This window comes from Athene cunicularia (genome assembly GCF_003259725.1).
Source record: "Athene cunicularia isolate RWA chromosome Z unlocalized genomic scaffold, athCun1 chrZ_part1, whole genome shotgun sequence".
Lineage (NCBI taxonomy): Eukaryota > Metazoa > Chordata > Aves > Strigiformes > Strigidae > Athene > Athene cunicularia.
The window spans coordinates 34,177,319-34,192,916 of record NW_020799142.1 but is presented as its reverse complement, the minus strand read 5'-3'; the positions used below and the strand labels follow the sequence as shown (position 1 = coordinate 34,192,916).

At 45.9% G+C, this 15,598-nt stretch overlaps 1 protein-coding gene across 1 annotated transcript in view; it reads left to right on the top strand.

The window, feature by feature from the left end:
- MYO5B (myosin VB) overlaps window positions 1-15,598 on the top strand; it is a 151,795-nt gene that overhangs the window by 24,268 nt on the left and 111,929 nt on the right. Inside the window, exons 2-4 of the mRNA XM_026865867.1 lie at window positions 3,595-3,705; window positions 7,614-7,785; window positions 9,991-10,135. Of these exons, the coding sequence (XP_026721668.1) occupies window positions 3,595-3,705; window positions 7,614-7,785; window positions 9,991-10,135 (428 nt within the window). The remainder of the gene's footprint in view (window positions 1-3,594; window positions 3,706-7,613; window positions 7,786-9,990; window positions 10,136-15,598) is intronic.

The following is a 15,598-nucleotide window of genomic DNA, read 5'->3' as shown; positions in this document are numbered from 1 at the left end:
ATAATGCAAGAGGGCACTGAATCGTTTTGGTTTTACTGGGAATCTGCTTTAAAAAACCAAACAGAAAACCCAAAACAAACAGGTTTGTGGTTTTTTTTTTTTTAAATTCTGTTTTTTCTTGAGAGGCTGAGCTTGCAGACCTCTTAATGATTAATGTGAACACATCATTCAAAGGCATCCTCGAGGACTAAAGTGCTTTTCTGTCTGTCCTCCATCCAGAGGAGTGTCAGGAGGTTAAGCGATCTGCCCAGGGTTGTGTCTTCTGAGCCTGAATTCAGTCTAATCCTCCGATCCCAGTGCTTTGAGATAGACCCTCCCTGCCCTTTCCCTTTCTAACAAGCTCCTCCAGAAGATCAAGAGGTTGTTAAAGTTAACGAAGCCAGGACACAGCGTGTAAAGTGGAATAGTCATGCTAGAGGTGAGATTATGGAAGTAGAGGTTCACAAAGATGCTTTCCTCCTGCCTAGGGTGGGTACCTGCCTGGGGGCATGGTTTTTGAGACCTGGTGGCTCTCATCTATGTGAATTTAATTGGCAACGCACGGCCTGTGAATCTGCTTTGGAGGAAGCAGGTCGCAGAAGTCGAGGGCAAGGCAGGCAGGTGATGCGAGAGTGGTGCTCCAGTGTGCCTGCACCATGGGCTGCCTCCAAGCCTTGGCGGTTTTTAATTAAAGCTCGCCTTGTAAAGATCTAAGAATGACAAAGTGCTTTTATTTCGGTGCTTTATGGTTTGACATACTTGGGATTTATGGGTGAAAGGGAAAGCTTGGATACAGGTTTGTGTAGCAGCCTGGAGGGTTTGCTTCTCTGCTAGAACACAGCAAGGAGGGGAGGGTGGTGAAAATGCACCACAACAACAACAACAACAACAACAACAACAAACCCAAAACAAAACGGTGGTCCCCTTTTTTGGATGTGCGTATGTGCGTGCACGCATGAGAGCACAGCATTATAGATGCTTGGGGAAATACATTCATAACAGCCTATTCTCTCTAAGAGCCCGCAGCTGTTTAGCAGGATGGTAAGTGCTCGGTGCGGGCGGTGCTCGTGCTGGGGCGGTGATCGCATTCGGGGTCTCCCAGCGGGGGAATCAGTCACCCCGAAGGCTCCTGAGACCTTGCAGACACCTCTGCCTTAGTGCCTTCTGTACTGCGTGATCCCTTGCACGTGCGTGTAGACACAGAGTCTTGGAAATTCAGTGCTGTTACTAATATTCTGTAGTTTTGTGGTCAGGGTGGCTGATGGGGTGGGAAGGTCACCACTACCAGGTTGTAGGTCCGTCCCTGGGTGGTGGATGCTGGGAGCTGATACCCTCCACCAGTGATTCAGCTCCGGAGCCTCGCATAGCTGGCGATGAGCTTTCAAGAGAGGCCAGTGTGACCTTGTACTGCTGCTGGAAGTAAGCCCAAATTTCATCCATGATAGCATGCACAAGCACTGCCGTGGTTCTGGGGTTGCTTTGGGGTCAGCATGCCCCTCTCTGTATCCAGCTGTCCAGGCAGGTCTATGGCTCAGCCCAGCCCCGTGTGCAGGTGGAGAATTTGCAGCCAAGACCAGCAGCATCTTGTTTTTGAGGCTGCCTTGAGCTGGGTACATCCTGATCCCTAGCTATTTTGGGCATTTCTAGAGCGTGTTTGATCTTTCTCCTGCCAGGAGAGAGCTGGCACTGGATGAAACCATGGTGGTGGGGATCTAAAGGCAGGCAAAGTACTTGGCAAGAGGGGAGAGAGCCACAGCAATGGTCTGTAAAGCCCTTCCCATGGTGTTGGAGCCTGGAGAAACTGGGGTGAGCTGCATGGGGTGGGGAAAGATGAGTGGTGCATCACCATCTCATCAGCTGCACCTGCTCCTTTCATGGTCCAGCCAAAGGTGGGGTTCCTGGCCATGCTGCAGGGATGTTTCATCTCTTGCAATGCTGTTTGCTGGAGGGGACAGGGGAGACTGGCCTGAGGGTCCTGGAGCAGCCATTCCCCATTGCAGCTTCCCTTCCTCATGGTGGGACAAACACTGAAGGCTCATGGTGTGCCGAGAAAAATGTATTTATTTTATTTTTTTTCACCTCCCTGATAAAACTGCTGTTCTGGCAATACATTTGTGTAGCTCCATTAACATCTAAAGGTTCCTGCTGTGTAGCTATTGAGGAGCTCTAAAAATAATTACGCATGATACATATAAAAATCTATTGCTCTTCAGCTGCAGAGCAGGCTGTTAGACAGTTGCTGCTTTAACTCTTGGGTGATGCATTGGGTTTGTGCACTACAGGCGTTATTTGGCCATCATATGCTGTGAGGGTTTGATTTTAAGATGAAGGCCAAACCCATCTTTGGTGCTATGGTGCTGGTGTTGCTTGGGTTTGTTGGGATGTTCCCCAACACCTTTCATTTTGTCTGAGTTTATATAGCTCTTTTTTCAGTTAACAGGAAGAGTTGGGGGGAGACATGCCCTCAAATATTCCTATAAGTAAGTGGTTGTTGAAGGATTCCTGCTGACTCTGTGTTGGTTGGCTGAGACCAGCATAAGACTGGCTGTATGGGTCCATGTCTGGCAACAAAAGCCTGACTCAAGGTGGCTTCCTGTAGAGATGAAGCAGTTTTTGGTTCCTTGTTCTCAGAACCTTGCCTGGCAGACCCACAAGCAGGGAAAATGGTACCTGCAAAAAAGAAAGATGAATGTAGAAGGTGAGGGAAACCTATGCGTGGAAGTTTCAGCGTTAGTGCTGGGTCTGCAGTGTGTTTATCCCAACTCCTGAGAGCAAGCGCTGGAGGTTTCAGCACAGCACAGGTTACTTGTTCAGCACTGGGAGATGCTTTTGCACAGCCTGGGCAGAGTATTTATCTCTGCATCATAAAAGCAAATTAAATCTCATTAGCAGGAGGTGTTGTGGCTCCGAGTAACAACCATAATCTCGTTACACGTGAGCGGTGCTGCTCGCTCGTGGATTTTGTCCCTTTGTGGACACTTTGGTTGGGCTGTCTGGGTCCAACGTTGGGATTTCCTCTTGGAGGCGTAAGGATTCTCCGAACTTTGGAGAAGCTAAAAAAGTTAAATGTTGCATCTAAGCATTTTTCTGGAGCCTTGAAGCGTGTTTGCAGGTTCACCTCCAACGGCAGAAGGTGGCTTTGGTGTCTTCTGTTGACTGCTTTAGCACCATGGTGGTGGGTTTGTGTTAGGGCTTGGTCTGGGGGGAGCAGCCTATCATTTTGTGTGAAAGAAACATGCTTTGGTGTATGGCCTGCTGGTCGGGGGGATTGCATTATTTCATAAAAGCTTCCAGAAGGCTGTTTTATTTTTTCCCCCAGAGAAATTAAATTTCATGTTTACTTTGCGTCTGTACCCCGTTTTGCTGGGTTGGTAACAAGCTGGTGTACACCTCATCCAGGAGAAGTCTGACTGAAAATCCGACTTCTTGTCTAGAATTTACCTCAAAACCTAAAATTGGAGATATTTTTTTTTCAACTGAAATAAATGGTTTATCTGCGCTGACTTTACAATGAGTGTGGAACTGTATCCACAGTGAATTAATTTATTGATGTTTCAATTTCTGAGGTGTCCTTGTCTTTAAGCTTTTTTCTTTCTTTTTCCCTCCCTTCTCCAGTGTACTAAAGTTTGGATTCCTGACCCTGATGAAGTTTGGAGATCAGCAGAAATTATCAAGGATTACAAAGAGGGAGATAAAAGCCTCCATCTGAAACTTGAAGATGAAAGTGTAAGCTTTTGAACGTTGTTATTTTCAGTAATTTAAAGCTTTGAATTAATGTGTGAAGAAGCCTGAGCATCTCATATTTTTTTAGGAAGTATTTTAAAATGTGTTTTATTGCCTTAGCACTTCCAGCTTTTCCCTGCCTGCTCCCTCCCCAGACACTTGTGTTAAAGTAGGTTGTGAGAAAAGCTCTTGACCTCTCTCATCTCTTTTCATCCTCTGCCAAAGTTGTAATAGTCTGTGATATCAGAATGATCTTTTTTTTAAAAAATTATTATTATTATTATCATCATAGTGGCAGTGTGTTAGAAATAGCAGTTTATGCTTTTTGCTGCTGAACAAATTGGTAAAAGTGCAGCTGGTGGCATCTACTCAAGCTTGGGTACAGATGGAAAAGTCATACAGGGTGCAGAATTGACTGCTGTGCAACAGCTTTCTCCACGCCTTGGTTTTTCTCTTTAAGTGCAATCTTACGTAAACCACTTATCTCCCTTAAAAAAAAATTAAAAAGCTCTAAAAGACAGAAATGAGAAACTCATTTAAATGTAGATGTTTTTTAGCAAGTGCTGCTTTCAAATGCATGAACAGCCCAGGCTCATGGCATGTGTGCAGCCAGTGATAAATCATTCCCAAAGCAGGATGGAGAGCAGCTGCCTTCTATCCCACAGAAAAAGCTCATGGGGTGAGATGTTGGGTAACAGCAAGGGGATTGCAGATGAAGTTAGCCATGGCATTTGCATTAGCTGCGAAATTTGTGTGGTTTATGGGAAGGGAGCAGTCATGCTACATACCCACCACGAGGTGCATTTCCCATGTGTGATGCCTGGTGTAGCAGGAAGAATAAATATATTTTTCATGAGGGATTCCAGCTAAACCAGCTTTCTTCACTGAGCAGGTAGGGTTCTCTTAATTCTCTAGAGGGTGATCTGCTCTGTTGCTTAAAAAAGTTAATAGAGGCCACTTTCTCCAAATTGAAAATGCTCCGAGGAGGGCGAGTAATTCACGTCCCCTGCCAGGCAAACATTTCCATACTGCGGGGAATATTTTCACCATATTACTTAATGGGAAGATGGAGAACAGGAATGAGACACGCTTGATTAGGCTGTTCATCAAAACATTTCTTTGGGAACAGCACAAGCGCGGGCTGTTTGCAGTACGTGAATGTGCCAGGCTTGCAAGGAAAGTTATTCACGTTGAAATCTGCGCCGATCATGCTTTGGTTTGTACGTGGAGCTGCTGGTTCTGCTGGGGTCAGCCCTGGCTGCACGTGTCCTCTCCAATTAGCTCTTTCACCTTAGGGCAGATTTCTGAGGAGGGTGAAGGATGGATGATGCTTCTCTTGGAGATGCTTTTTTCCTCTCCGCGGTTATAAATATAGATGAGGAGATGCACAGATGCCACCTCGCTGGCTGTGGGAAGCACCAGGCATGTTCTTGTAGGACCATGAGTCACTGCCCCTTGCTTCTTGGCAGGCTCCCTGCCCAGTAGCCCTGCGGTTGGACCTCCTGGATTCACAATCCCGTGTCTCACTCAGGAGGCTGAGGGGAGACCTCCTGGCCCTCTGCAACTCCCTGCCAGGAGGGGGCAGAGAGGGGGGATGAGTCTCTGGAGCCAAGGCCCCAGCGCCAGGCCCCGAGGGAATGGCCTCAAGCTGCCCAGGGCAGGGTCAGGCTGGCTCTGAGGAAGGATTTCTGTGCAGAAGGGGCTGTTGGGCGTTGGAATGGGCTGCCCAGGGCAGGGGGGAGTCCCCGGGATCCCTGGAGGGGTTGAAGAGTCGGGCTGAGCCAGCGCTGAGGGATCTGGGGGAGTTGGGAACGGTCAGGGGGAGGGTCATGGTGGGGCTGGAGGAGCTTCAGGGGCTTTTCCAACCTAGATGATTCTGGGATTATGTCTATCAGTCCCTCTTCCAAGTCTCTTCTTTGTCTCTAATGACATGATGTGTTGTGCTTGCAATGCTCATGACAGGTGTGTTTCCATTGTTCCAGTCATTCCACGCAGCAGCTTGTCACAGGGAGCATCAGATGCCACAGGGGTGACCCCCAGTGCAGATTTTATAGGTGCTTTTTCTCTTGCTTCTGAAGCAAGAAGATACAAACCTTGCAGAAACCAAGCAGCAGCACTCAGGCCTGTGCAAGAAAATGGTGATGGGTGTTAAAAGCACTACAGCCTTCAACTTAGGGGCAGTTTTCATGAGCAGCACTAACGGGTGCCCTTTCTGGGGTGCCCAGCAGAGATGGGTGCCTGAGTGCAGATGGGTGCCCATCTCATCCACAGCAACTCCTTCTATCCTTCCTTCTGGTTGAGATCTTCAGCTGTTTTAATACAAGGGGGCGAGGGGGAGGTGTTTTTTGGGTTTTTTTTTGGTTTTTTTTCTCTTAAATCTTGATATTTCCCTGGAAACCAAAGGGACTAAGAAGTACTGCAAGGTCTAGCCTTCTTGTACAGCTCGGTTTACAGTCAGCAACATTAAAGTACAAGGAGATTAAAGGATTACCGTGTGTTGTAGATGGTAGCTTGATAAGCACATCACTGTCACGGTGAAACACAGGAACATCTCGATTTGGGGTTGTGTGTGAGACTGCTGCCTTCTGTGGGTCCTCCCCAGATTTGATGTTTTTCTGTTTGATGTTTTTCTGTTTGATACTTTTCTGTGTGAAACCTTGCCTGGACCCAAGTCATGTTGGGCTGAAAAGCTTTAGTGAAGGGGAACAGTGCACGAGTGCATCAGACAGAGATACTGAGCATACATGTCTTTGGGGGATTTGAAGCTGTTGAAAGCCTTTTGTTCCTGACAGCCAACATGCATTACCCAACTGTTTAGTGCTTCTCTTTTGTCCTTGTGCTTTAAGTGAATTTTCATGATTTTGTGGTTTCTGGCTGTACTCTGTATGCAAGAGTAATCCTTCTGAATGAAGAGCTGATTTTTAAATATCACAAGGGATCCCTGGTGTGTTTGCCATTAAGATGTGAGACTGAGTGCAGACTCCTGAAAATTGGCATTGGCAGTGTGGAATTGAAGTATAAAACCAGCCTGAGGTTGTCAGACGTGCTGTGTGAGCCTTGTGCTTGTGCACTTGGGTCAGCTTTTCATGTGCTGTTTGCACGGGCAGTGATGCAGTGCTAATGCAGTGGTAGTGGTGCCCTTTTGCTTGCAAACTGGAATTCCTCCCCTCTACTGGGAGCTGAGCCTCAGGACCCCTTCCTGAGACACCCCTGGGAAGCAACATCACAGGCAACTTTTTTTCTCTCTACTGTCAAGGAAAAAAATGACACTTTTTCTTTCGTTGGTGCCTCTGCTGTTCATTTGGGGATGAGTCAAAAATATTTAGCATATGGGCAGCCGTATGCTTCTAGACATGACCTGGCTCTTCAGATACTGAAGCAGCAGGGCCTCCGTGCTTCTCCATGTCCTTCTCTGCCTGAGGGAGTGTAAAGTTTTGAGTATAAAAGTAACTTGAATTAAAAAGGAGTTGAGAAATCACTCCGGTGGGAAGAATATAGTCCAGTTTGAAATGAGGCTGCTTTTCACAGAGCATGAACGAGGCTTAGATCAGATGAAGCCGTGGGTTTCTGTGTGGTACCTGTTACAGCTCAGAGCTAGCCAAAGGCTATTTGCCCCAAGGCTGGCCTCAAAACAACTCAGGTATGCTCAAGTTGATGCTTGTGGACCATCAGTGTCCACCAGGACCATCTGTTGGCCAGCTCAAGGCTGTTTACCAAGGGGATGACCTGTCACCTGGTAGTGTGTTGTCCAGGTCCAGGTCCCTATAGAATTTAGCATAATTCTTTCATGTGGAGCAGGATGTGTAAGTATTTTATAGTATCAGGATGGAATTATGCTTGGAGAAGTTATAAGACATTAAAGGAGATGTTCTTTTTTTGTGTTCTCATGTTTCTTTTGTGTGTCATTTCAGATCTACGAATGTCCTGTTGACCCCCAAGGAAAGGAGCTGCCGTTGCTGCGCAATCCAGATATCCTGGTTGGAGAGAATGACCTGACGGCCCTGAGCTACCTGCACGAGCCTGCAGTCCTCCACAATCTCAAAGTCAGGTTCCTTGAGTCCAACCACATCTACACATACTGTGGTGAGTGTCCAGGCCCACACGTTCATCTCCTGGAGAGCTGTAGGTTAGAGCATGTCCACACAGAAACCCCTTGAGACAGTAAGCCAGAAGTTGTGGCATGAGGGGAGTCTGGGGGCTGTGAAGTTGGAGTGGGTGGGAGACACAAGTAGGTGCCAACAAGCTTTAGGTTGCAAAACCACCGGGGGTTTTGGGGGCTTGGTGCATTGTGAACTTCCGGACCTCGTGGTCCATCTTGGTGGGGGTGTCTTGTCGTATGAGTTTGAGGCCAGCTTTGCATGTGCTTGGCAGTCTGTAGGGAAAAACGTAGGACTTGGCAAGCCACTGGAGAACAGCAGTGTGCCAGAAGGATGCAGTCCCACTGAGAAATGTCCCTAGCGGGTTTTTCTCCTGAAAGACTGCAAAAAAACCCTTGCTGCACTGCTACTTCCTTGCTTTTCTTGATGACTTTGGTGTCATTGAACTCTTAAATTCAAAGCAGGAGGGCAGGTGTGAACTTGGGTTTGTCATTCCAGGGGAGGGCAGCCTGCCAAACCATTCCGGATCGCAGTTACCTGTGAAGGGGTGGCAACAAACTGCAACCTAAAAACGAAGGAAAAAGGCAATTCAGCAATTTTTCTTCAGTTATGTTGAAGAATATTGAACGTTGAACCCTCTTGCTGGCACTCAAGATGACCTTGCTAGTAGTGATGCAGACTAACAGTTCTCTAAGTGATGAGTTGCAAGATTTGGGTGAGATGTGTGGGACTATTTGTGTGGCAGGGTTAAGGCTGGTACGTGCAGCTGTGATTAAGTGCTGTAACTTTTGCTGAGGGAATGCTAGGCAAGAGGAAACTCTTCTTTAGAGTAATGCCCTTGAAATATGTGGCCTTAGAGGCTGGTAGTAGTGGTGACGTTCCTTTAAATTTGTCATGATGTATAGTGTGAGACTTCTGGTGTAACTTGGAGCCTTTTGCAGCTGCATGTGTGCTCCCAGTCAGCTGCGAAATCAGTGAGGCTTCATTAGGTTTAGGATTATCTTGAGCACAGCATCGTGCTAACGCAGATCCATGGGTTTAGGCTTTGGGCTTCACAGGTGGAGGTTTAGCTACAGGAGCTCTGCGTGGGTGCAGGGTAGCTTGTGGTTTGGTTAGAAGGTGGTTGAGAAGGGGAGAAAAGTGCTTCTCAGGTGGTCAGTGCTGAGGCAACTACAGCCCTTCAGCTTGGTTTGCCCCGTGGCTGGAGGCATTTTTGGTGACTGAGGGCAAAGCCCTGACAGAACCAAGGGGCAAACAGGTAGGAGCAGGGCACGGTGTGGTGAAGCTGTTGGGTTGATAACCCTGTGAAGGCAGGGAGTGTGACTTAGCTGACCTTTGCTTTTCATTGCGGGTTAAGTAACCTATCTTGGCGTTGGCTGAGAGTGTTCCTGCGCTTTGCTGTAATCTGAGCATGCCCGAGCCCTGAACCTGCCGGGCTGTGAGCACAGCACCCACTCCCACCAGCCACGTGCTTTCTGGAGCTCCTTACAATAACAATTTAAACCTGTAAAACCTGAAGGTACTTTGGAGGTGGAACTTGTCAGTGCTTCAGTTTTGCAGGGTGCAGACCAGCTCCCTCAAGCTTACAGGTAGCACCACGTGTGGCTTTGCCTCTCATTAATTCCTGAGCTCACTGCTTCCTCCGGGCAGGCACAGCTTTCCTCTCTAGCTCTAGAAATGAGACATTACAGGTTTAATGCAGGCTCTGGCATTCCTTTCCTGTGATTTATGCATTTCATTTTGATTTGAGTACATTCTTTGTTACGAGTTTTTTCTCAGAATTTAAGCCAGAGGAAAATCCGGGATATTTGTTTGGGTCTAGCAGAGCTTTGGTTGCATAGGAATTGCTTTTCTGAAGTGTTGGCTAAGGCACTGTTTAGCCTTTCTTATTCTTCCTGCAAAGTCTGGCTTTACACAATGAAGATTATGATATATTTGCTCTTCTCACCAGTTTCATATGCCTCCTCTGTATCTCTACTGGAGCTTATAGCCTCTCTGTCAAAGCATAGCACTTTGAAGGAGATGCTGAGAGAATAAGAATTAGGAGTCCTTCGCCTTTCCTTTTTTTTTTTTTTTCTTTCTCCAAGCGTTGTATTATAAAAATTGATTGAAACATCTAACACAAGCCCTGAAAAGCTAGAATTATTAACTCTGCTTGGTTTGTAACATATCTGTCTTTATCTGTTCTCAGGTATTGTCCTCGTTGCCATCAATCCATATGAGCACCTGCCAATCTACGAAGATGATGTCATCTACGCGTACAGTGGCCAAAACGTGGGGGATATGGATCCTCACATCTTTGCAGTGGCAGAGGAAGCCTATAAGCAGATGGCCAGGTGAGCGGGCGCTCAGTCAACAGGGTTGGATCGAACTGTCAGATCAAAAAAGCGGGCAAAGACGCAATGAAATACTGCAATGTGCCATTAAAGTGAAGTTGCAGAGAGAAGTGTGAGAATTCCAGATTTTCATCTCTGTTGAGCATATGGGGTCTTCTGTCATGCTGTAATATCCCTGAGTTGATATAGGATTTCCCCATCACGGTGGCTGTCTTCACCCATGGGTGCTGTAGGTCTGTGAGATGCAAGACTTGGTTCCCACAGCAGCCCTGCCTGTGTGGTGCAGAATTGCTTCCTACTGAAATCTCTGAGGTCAGGCATTTCTATTTAATTCTGCTTACTGACTTGACCGTGTTATTTGCCATGAGAGCCAGGCAGGTTGGGCTGATGGGGATCTCTGTGGTCCTCAAGAACTCATGGGTTCAGCGCAACCATGATTTCAATGAGGATCCTTCTCCTGTTGCTGCTTGGATGAGTTTCCTGGAAGAAATTCAAAACCACTCTGCAAATGTCATGTTTAATAGCTTGAAGGAAACCACATTTCAGATGATTTGGTGAGATAATCAGACTAAACCCAGAAGCTAATGTTAGTCATCTTTATGGAGACACTGTGATTTCAAGTGTGGAAGTGACTGGGTAACGTTTATGCGTCCTTCAAAGCAGTGTTTTCATCTGAACATGGTGTTTCCTTTTTTATTTCTGTTTGTTGTGTTGCTGAGGACAGATGCAGGATTTTGTTCTTACCAGATAAGCCGTGATCTAAAAGGGAATGTGAGAGGAAGCTGAAAGTTGTTGCACCAGGGATCATTCTATTATCGTTGTCTGGACTCGCACAGTGTGTTTAGGTTTGCTCACGGATTAGCTGTGCTTTTTATACAGCCCTGGCTTTTAGTATCAAGAAGAAGCACTGAACCATTTACCAAGGGTTTCAGGCTGTTTTTTGCCTTGTCGTGGCTTTAAGTGGTGAGTTAGGATGCATTTCTAATCAAAGAAGAGCCAGAGTTCAATCCAGGAATGCATGTGGGGGAGCAACTGCCGTGAGCGGAGATCAGATGGATTGCACTTCAACTGACTTCAGCCTGCAGTTCACATCTCCTGCAAGAGCTTGTGCTTTAGGCAAAACCACTTTGAGGAGAGTTTAGGAATTTGGGGAGCTTTCTACAGAAAGCGGAGGGCTTAGGACTGTGCCCTTGTTATGTGAATCCAGGCTGAGCAGCAAGCTGCATGGTTCTGTGTAGATGATGTCAGGGTTTTGCTGTCCAAGGTGGACAGGACCCATGGGTTTTCCTGGGCAAACATCTGAAATATAAGGCAACTGCTTGCTTTTGTGATGAAATCTCTACTGGGAAAGACTTGGTGCTTTCACACATCCCTGTGTTTTTTGCAGGCAGCAGGCTAACTGACAGCTCTAGCCAGAGATGCTTGCCTCTGCTCTCCTCCTCATCAGAGTAAATCAACTTTTGACAGCTGTCCATCCAATTCATAAGTGCTGACTGTAGATGGGTAGGAGCATTTGCAAGGGGACGTGGAAATAGCCACCTTCAGAGCTCTTAAACAAGATGCTTGCTGTTCAGCACTGCTCTGGTGCTTTCTGTCTCGGGATGGTGTTACAGTAATTGCAGGCTTGGGTACAAAAGAGGGATTCAGATGGGGCCGAGAGAAGACTGGAATGTGGATTATAGGAATCTGCCTGGTAACTTGAAATGTGCCTTAGAATGAAGCACACTATATTTTAAAACAGAAAGCTTCTGGGTGGATGTTGTGTTCTCCACAGTTTGATCTGAGCTTTTCCCTCCGCAGTGCTGCAGGGAGAGTGGTGGAGCTGCTCGAGCAGGGCGCGTGGATGGTGTGTCTCATGTGATGGATGGTAGTGCCTTGGACAGGACATCTTTTTACCTGTTTTTTAAGCTGAATTACTGACTCTGCAGGATGCTTTGTACCTGTAGCTCTGCTTTAGGCAATGGGGGTGCATGTGAGTGCAGTGGGACGCTTGGGCAGCTCAGCCAGCAGGATGGAGGTCTGTGAGCATCTTAAACCTAAACTGGTGTAAAACCATCACTCATTTTGCAGTGTTTTAGCTTTTAAAGAATTTTGTTATGTCTGCTGGATCCTGTTGACCAGGAATAAAACCCAAACCTGCAATCTCAGAAAGTCAAACTTGCCATGTGACTGAGCAGGAAAGCAGTCTCTGGCTAGACCTCTGGGCTTCTTTTTCTTTATCTATAAAAGTGTGTGTGCTTGTGTATGTGTATGTATATATAAGCTTATCTATTTAAAGAAAAATGGAATTACTCATTCTAAAAACAAATTTAATGCAAATCACATCATAGAAAAGTGAGAATAATCATGCAGACGTGCATTTTGTTTGAATTTCTCTGGTTTTCTTTCAGCAAGAGTGTGTCCAGTGTAAGTAAGAAAATAAAATGGGTAAAATAAGCTTTCTTGTGGAAGATTGCTTGGAAACAGCTGCTGTTATTTGCAACATCACTGAGCAAAAAGGTGCTCAGTAAATAGCTGTAACTACTGAGCAGTTGTGGCTGCATGAGCTTGTCTGGTGGTTGGTGGAGGTGTCACCTCCAAGTTTTGCAATGAGGAGCTTCTTCATTTTCATGGTTTTGTACACATCCGTGGGATAATATTTGTGCAGTTTGTGGGGCAGAGCAGCTAACTTCATTAGCTGACCCTCAGTAAACTGCTTCCATAAGATCAGAGACTGCACGGGGGTAATAAACCCTTCAAAAAAAAAACCAAACAAACCCAAACGTTGTGAAAATGGTGATTGAGACTTTTTTGAGGCAAATAGTGCAAACTTTGAGCAAGTGTGTGTGTGGGTTGATGGTGCCACCTTCTTCCTTGTTGTGTGGTTTCAAGTTGCAGCGGTTCTCCGAGGGTAAACCTTTTGTCCTTTTCATGAAAACCTGGATAAGGAAGGCTGCAAGGTGTGTCCTGTTTTTGTAGGAAAAACTGAGCAAGGACATAATCAGGAACCACGAAGTCACCTTGAATAGCTCTTCTCCAGTGCAGAAGGCAAAGTCATATAGATATGTATAAAATTAACAAACACACACCCTTATATAAAATATAATATATGTATGTAATGACTATATATATGTATATTTTAGCTTTATTAGTGGCCTAGAGCACACTGGGAAGATGCAGCAGAGGTGACTGAATGGGATTGAGTAGGTGGCAAGGAAAAAGGGTACAAAATCCAAGGTTCTCTGAATGAGAAGCTGGAAGCAATTATCTGGGCTTCTAGTATACCATTGCCAGGGCAGAAGTGCAGACAATTACTGGTGTACAAGTGTTAGTAAAATTGTGCTGTGCTTTCTCACCTGCTTAAGCTGATAAGTGTCCATGAGATAGGACTGGAGGCATCTTCACAGGTGGCTGTAAAGCTCTGCATAGATCCTCTGTCTGCTGTTGTCCTGTCATCAGGAAATTCTATTTTAAAAGAAAAGGAAAAGGAAAGAAAGCTGTGGGTTGGCTGGACAAGGGGCTGCAGGGGGTGTATAACAACATTGGGTCCTTTTTTGGAGACAAAATGGTTCACAAAACATTTGAACACCTACTATGATGCGGGTAAGCATTAGAATTCCCCTTTAAATGAAAGCTTTTCCCAAAAAGGATGTTTTTGCTGAGACTTACTTTGCATCACTTGCATGCAAAACAGCTTAAAGAAAAAGGCAAAGTGATTAAAATTCATATGTCACAGCCTCTTAATTTTTACAGTGACCAGCTCTTTAGAAACTCCCTGCATACCCAGTGTGTGACTAAGCACACTCGGTTCATTGAAACAATATTGTTTTAGGCAAAATACACAGCGTGGAGTTAATTTGCTCCAAGTGCTGCTACCGGAGGTGGTGGAGTCAAACGTTGGGGTGGTGGAAGGATGGGTTATTTAGTGATTGATAATAGCTGAGGCTGTGGGGTTTGAACCTATTAGGGCTTTGGGACACATGTTATCTTTCAGGGCAATGCAGCCGTCTCCTGCTCTGGTCTTTGTCTCCATCTTCCTGATAAAACCTGCCAAGGTACAATGGGTGTTGGTGTTTTTTACACCTTGGGGTGCTGCATAAGGCATTTCTGCTCCTGAAACCAGATTAAAAGCTTTGGGGGTAACATCCAGGATCATTCAGAGTACCAATGGAGCCGCCAGTGCCCTAGCTGACTGCTTCTTGCTTTTTTTCTCTCTCTCTTATAGATGAACAAAAGATCCCTTGTGTGCCCAAATCCCAGCGGTGGCTCTAATTTCTTTGTGTGTCATTGCTCTGGGCAGAAGCCTGGATTCTATCAAAAATTCCCCTTGAAACTTTATTTCTGCTGAAGTCAGCCCGACCAGCAGCTTTCCACACACGGGATTATTTCTCACTTCTCGCCCTGACCCACATTTCTCTCGATGAATATGTCCCATCGGTTGTTGAATATGTCCCATCGGTTGTTGAATATGTCCCATCGGTTGTTGAATATGTCCCATCGGTTGTTGAATATGTCCCATCGGTTGTTGAATATGTCCCATCGGTTGTTGAATATGTCCCATCGGTTGTTGAATATGTCCCATCGGTTGTTGAATATGTCCCATCGGTTGTTGAATATGTCCCATCGGTTGTTGAATATGTCCCATCGGTTGTTGAATATGTCCCATCGGTTGTTGAATATGTCCCATCGGTTGTTGAATATGTCCCATCGGTTGTTGAATATGTCCCATCGGTTGTTGAATATGTCCCATCGGTTGTTGAATATGTCCCATCGGTTGTTGAATATGTCCCATCGGTTGTTGAATATGTCCCATCGGTTGTTGAATATGTCCCATCGGTTGTTGAATATGTCCCATCGGTTGTTGAATATGTCCCATCGGTTGTTGAATATGTCCCATCGGTTGTTGAATATGTCCCATCGGTTGTTGAATATGTCCCATCGGTTGTTGAATATGTCCCATCGGTTGTTGAATATGTCCCATCGGTTGTTGAATATGTCCCATCGGTTGTTGAATATGTCCCATCGGTTGTTGAATATGTCCCATCGGTTGTTGAATATGTCCCATCGGTTGTTGAATATGTCCCATCGGTTGTTGAATATGTCCCATCGGTTGTTGAATATGTCCCATCGGTTGTTGAATATGTCCCATCGGTTGTTGAATATGTCCCATCGGTTGTTGAATATGTCCCATCGGTTGTTGAATATGTCCCATCGGTTGTTGAATATGTCCCATCGGTTGTTGAATATGTCCCATCGGTTGTTGAATATGTCCCATCGGTTGTTGAATATGTCCCATCGGTTGTTGAATATGTCCCATCGGTTGTTGAATATGTCCCATCGGTTGTTGAATATGTCCCATCGGTTGTTGAATATGTCCCATCGGTTGTTGAATATGTCCCATCGGTTGTTGAATATGTCCCATCGGTTGTTGAATATGTCCCATCGGTTGTTGAATATGTCCCATCGGTTGTTGAATATGTCCCA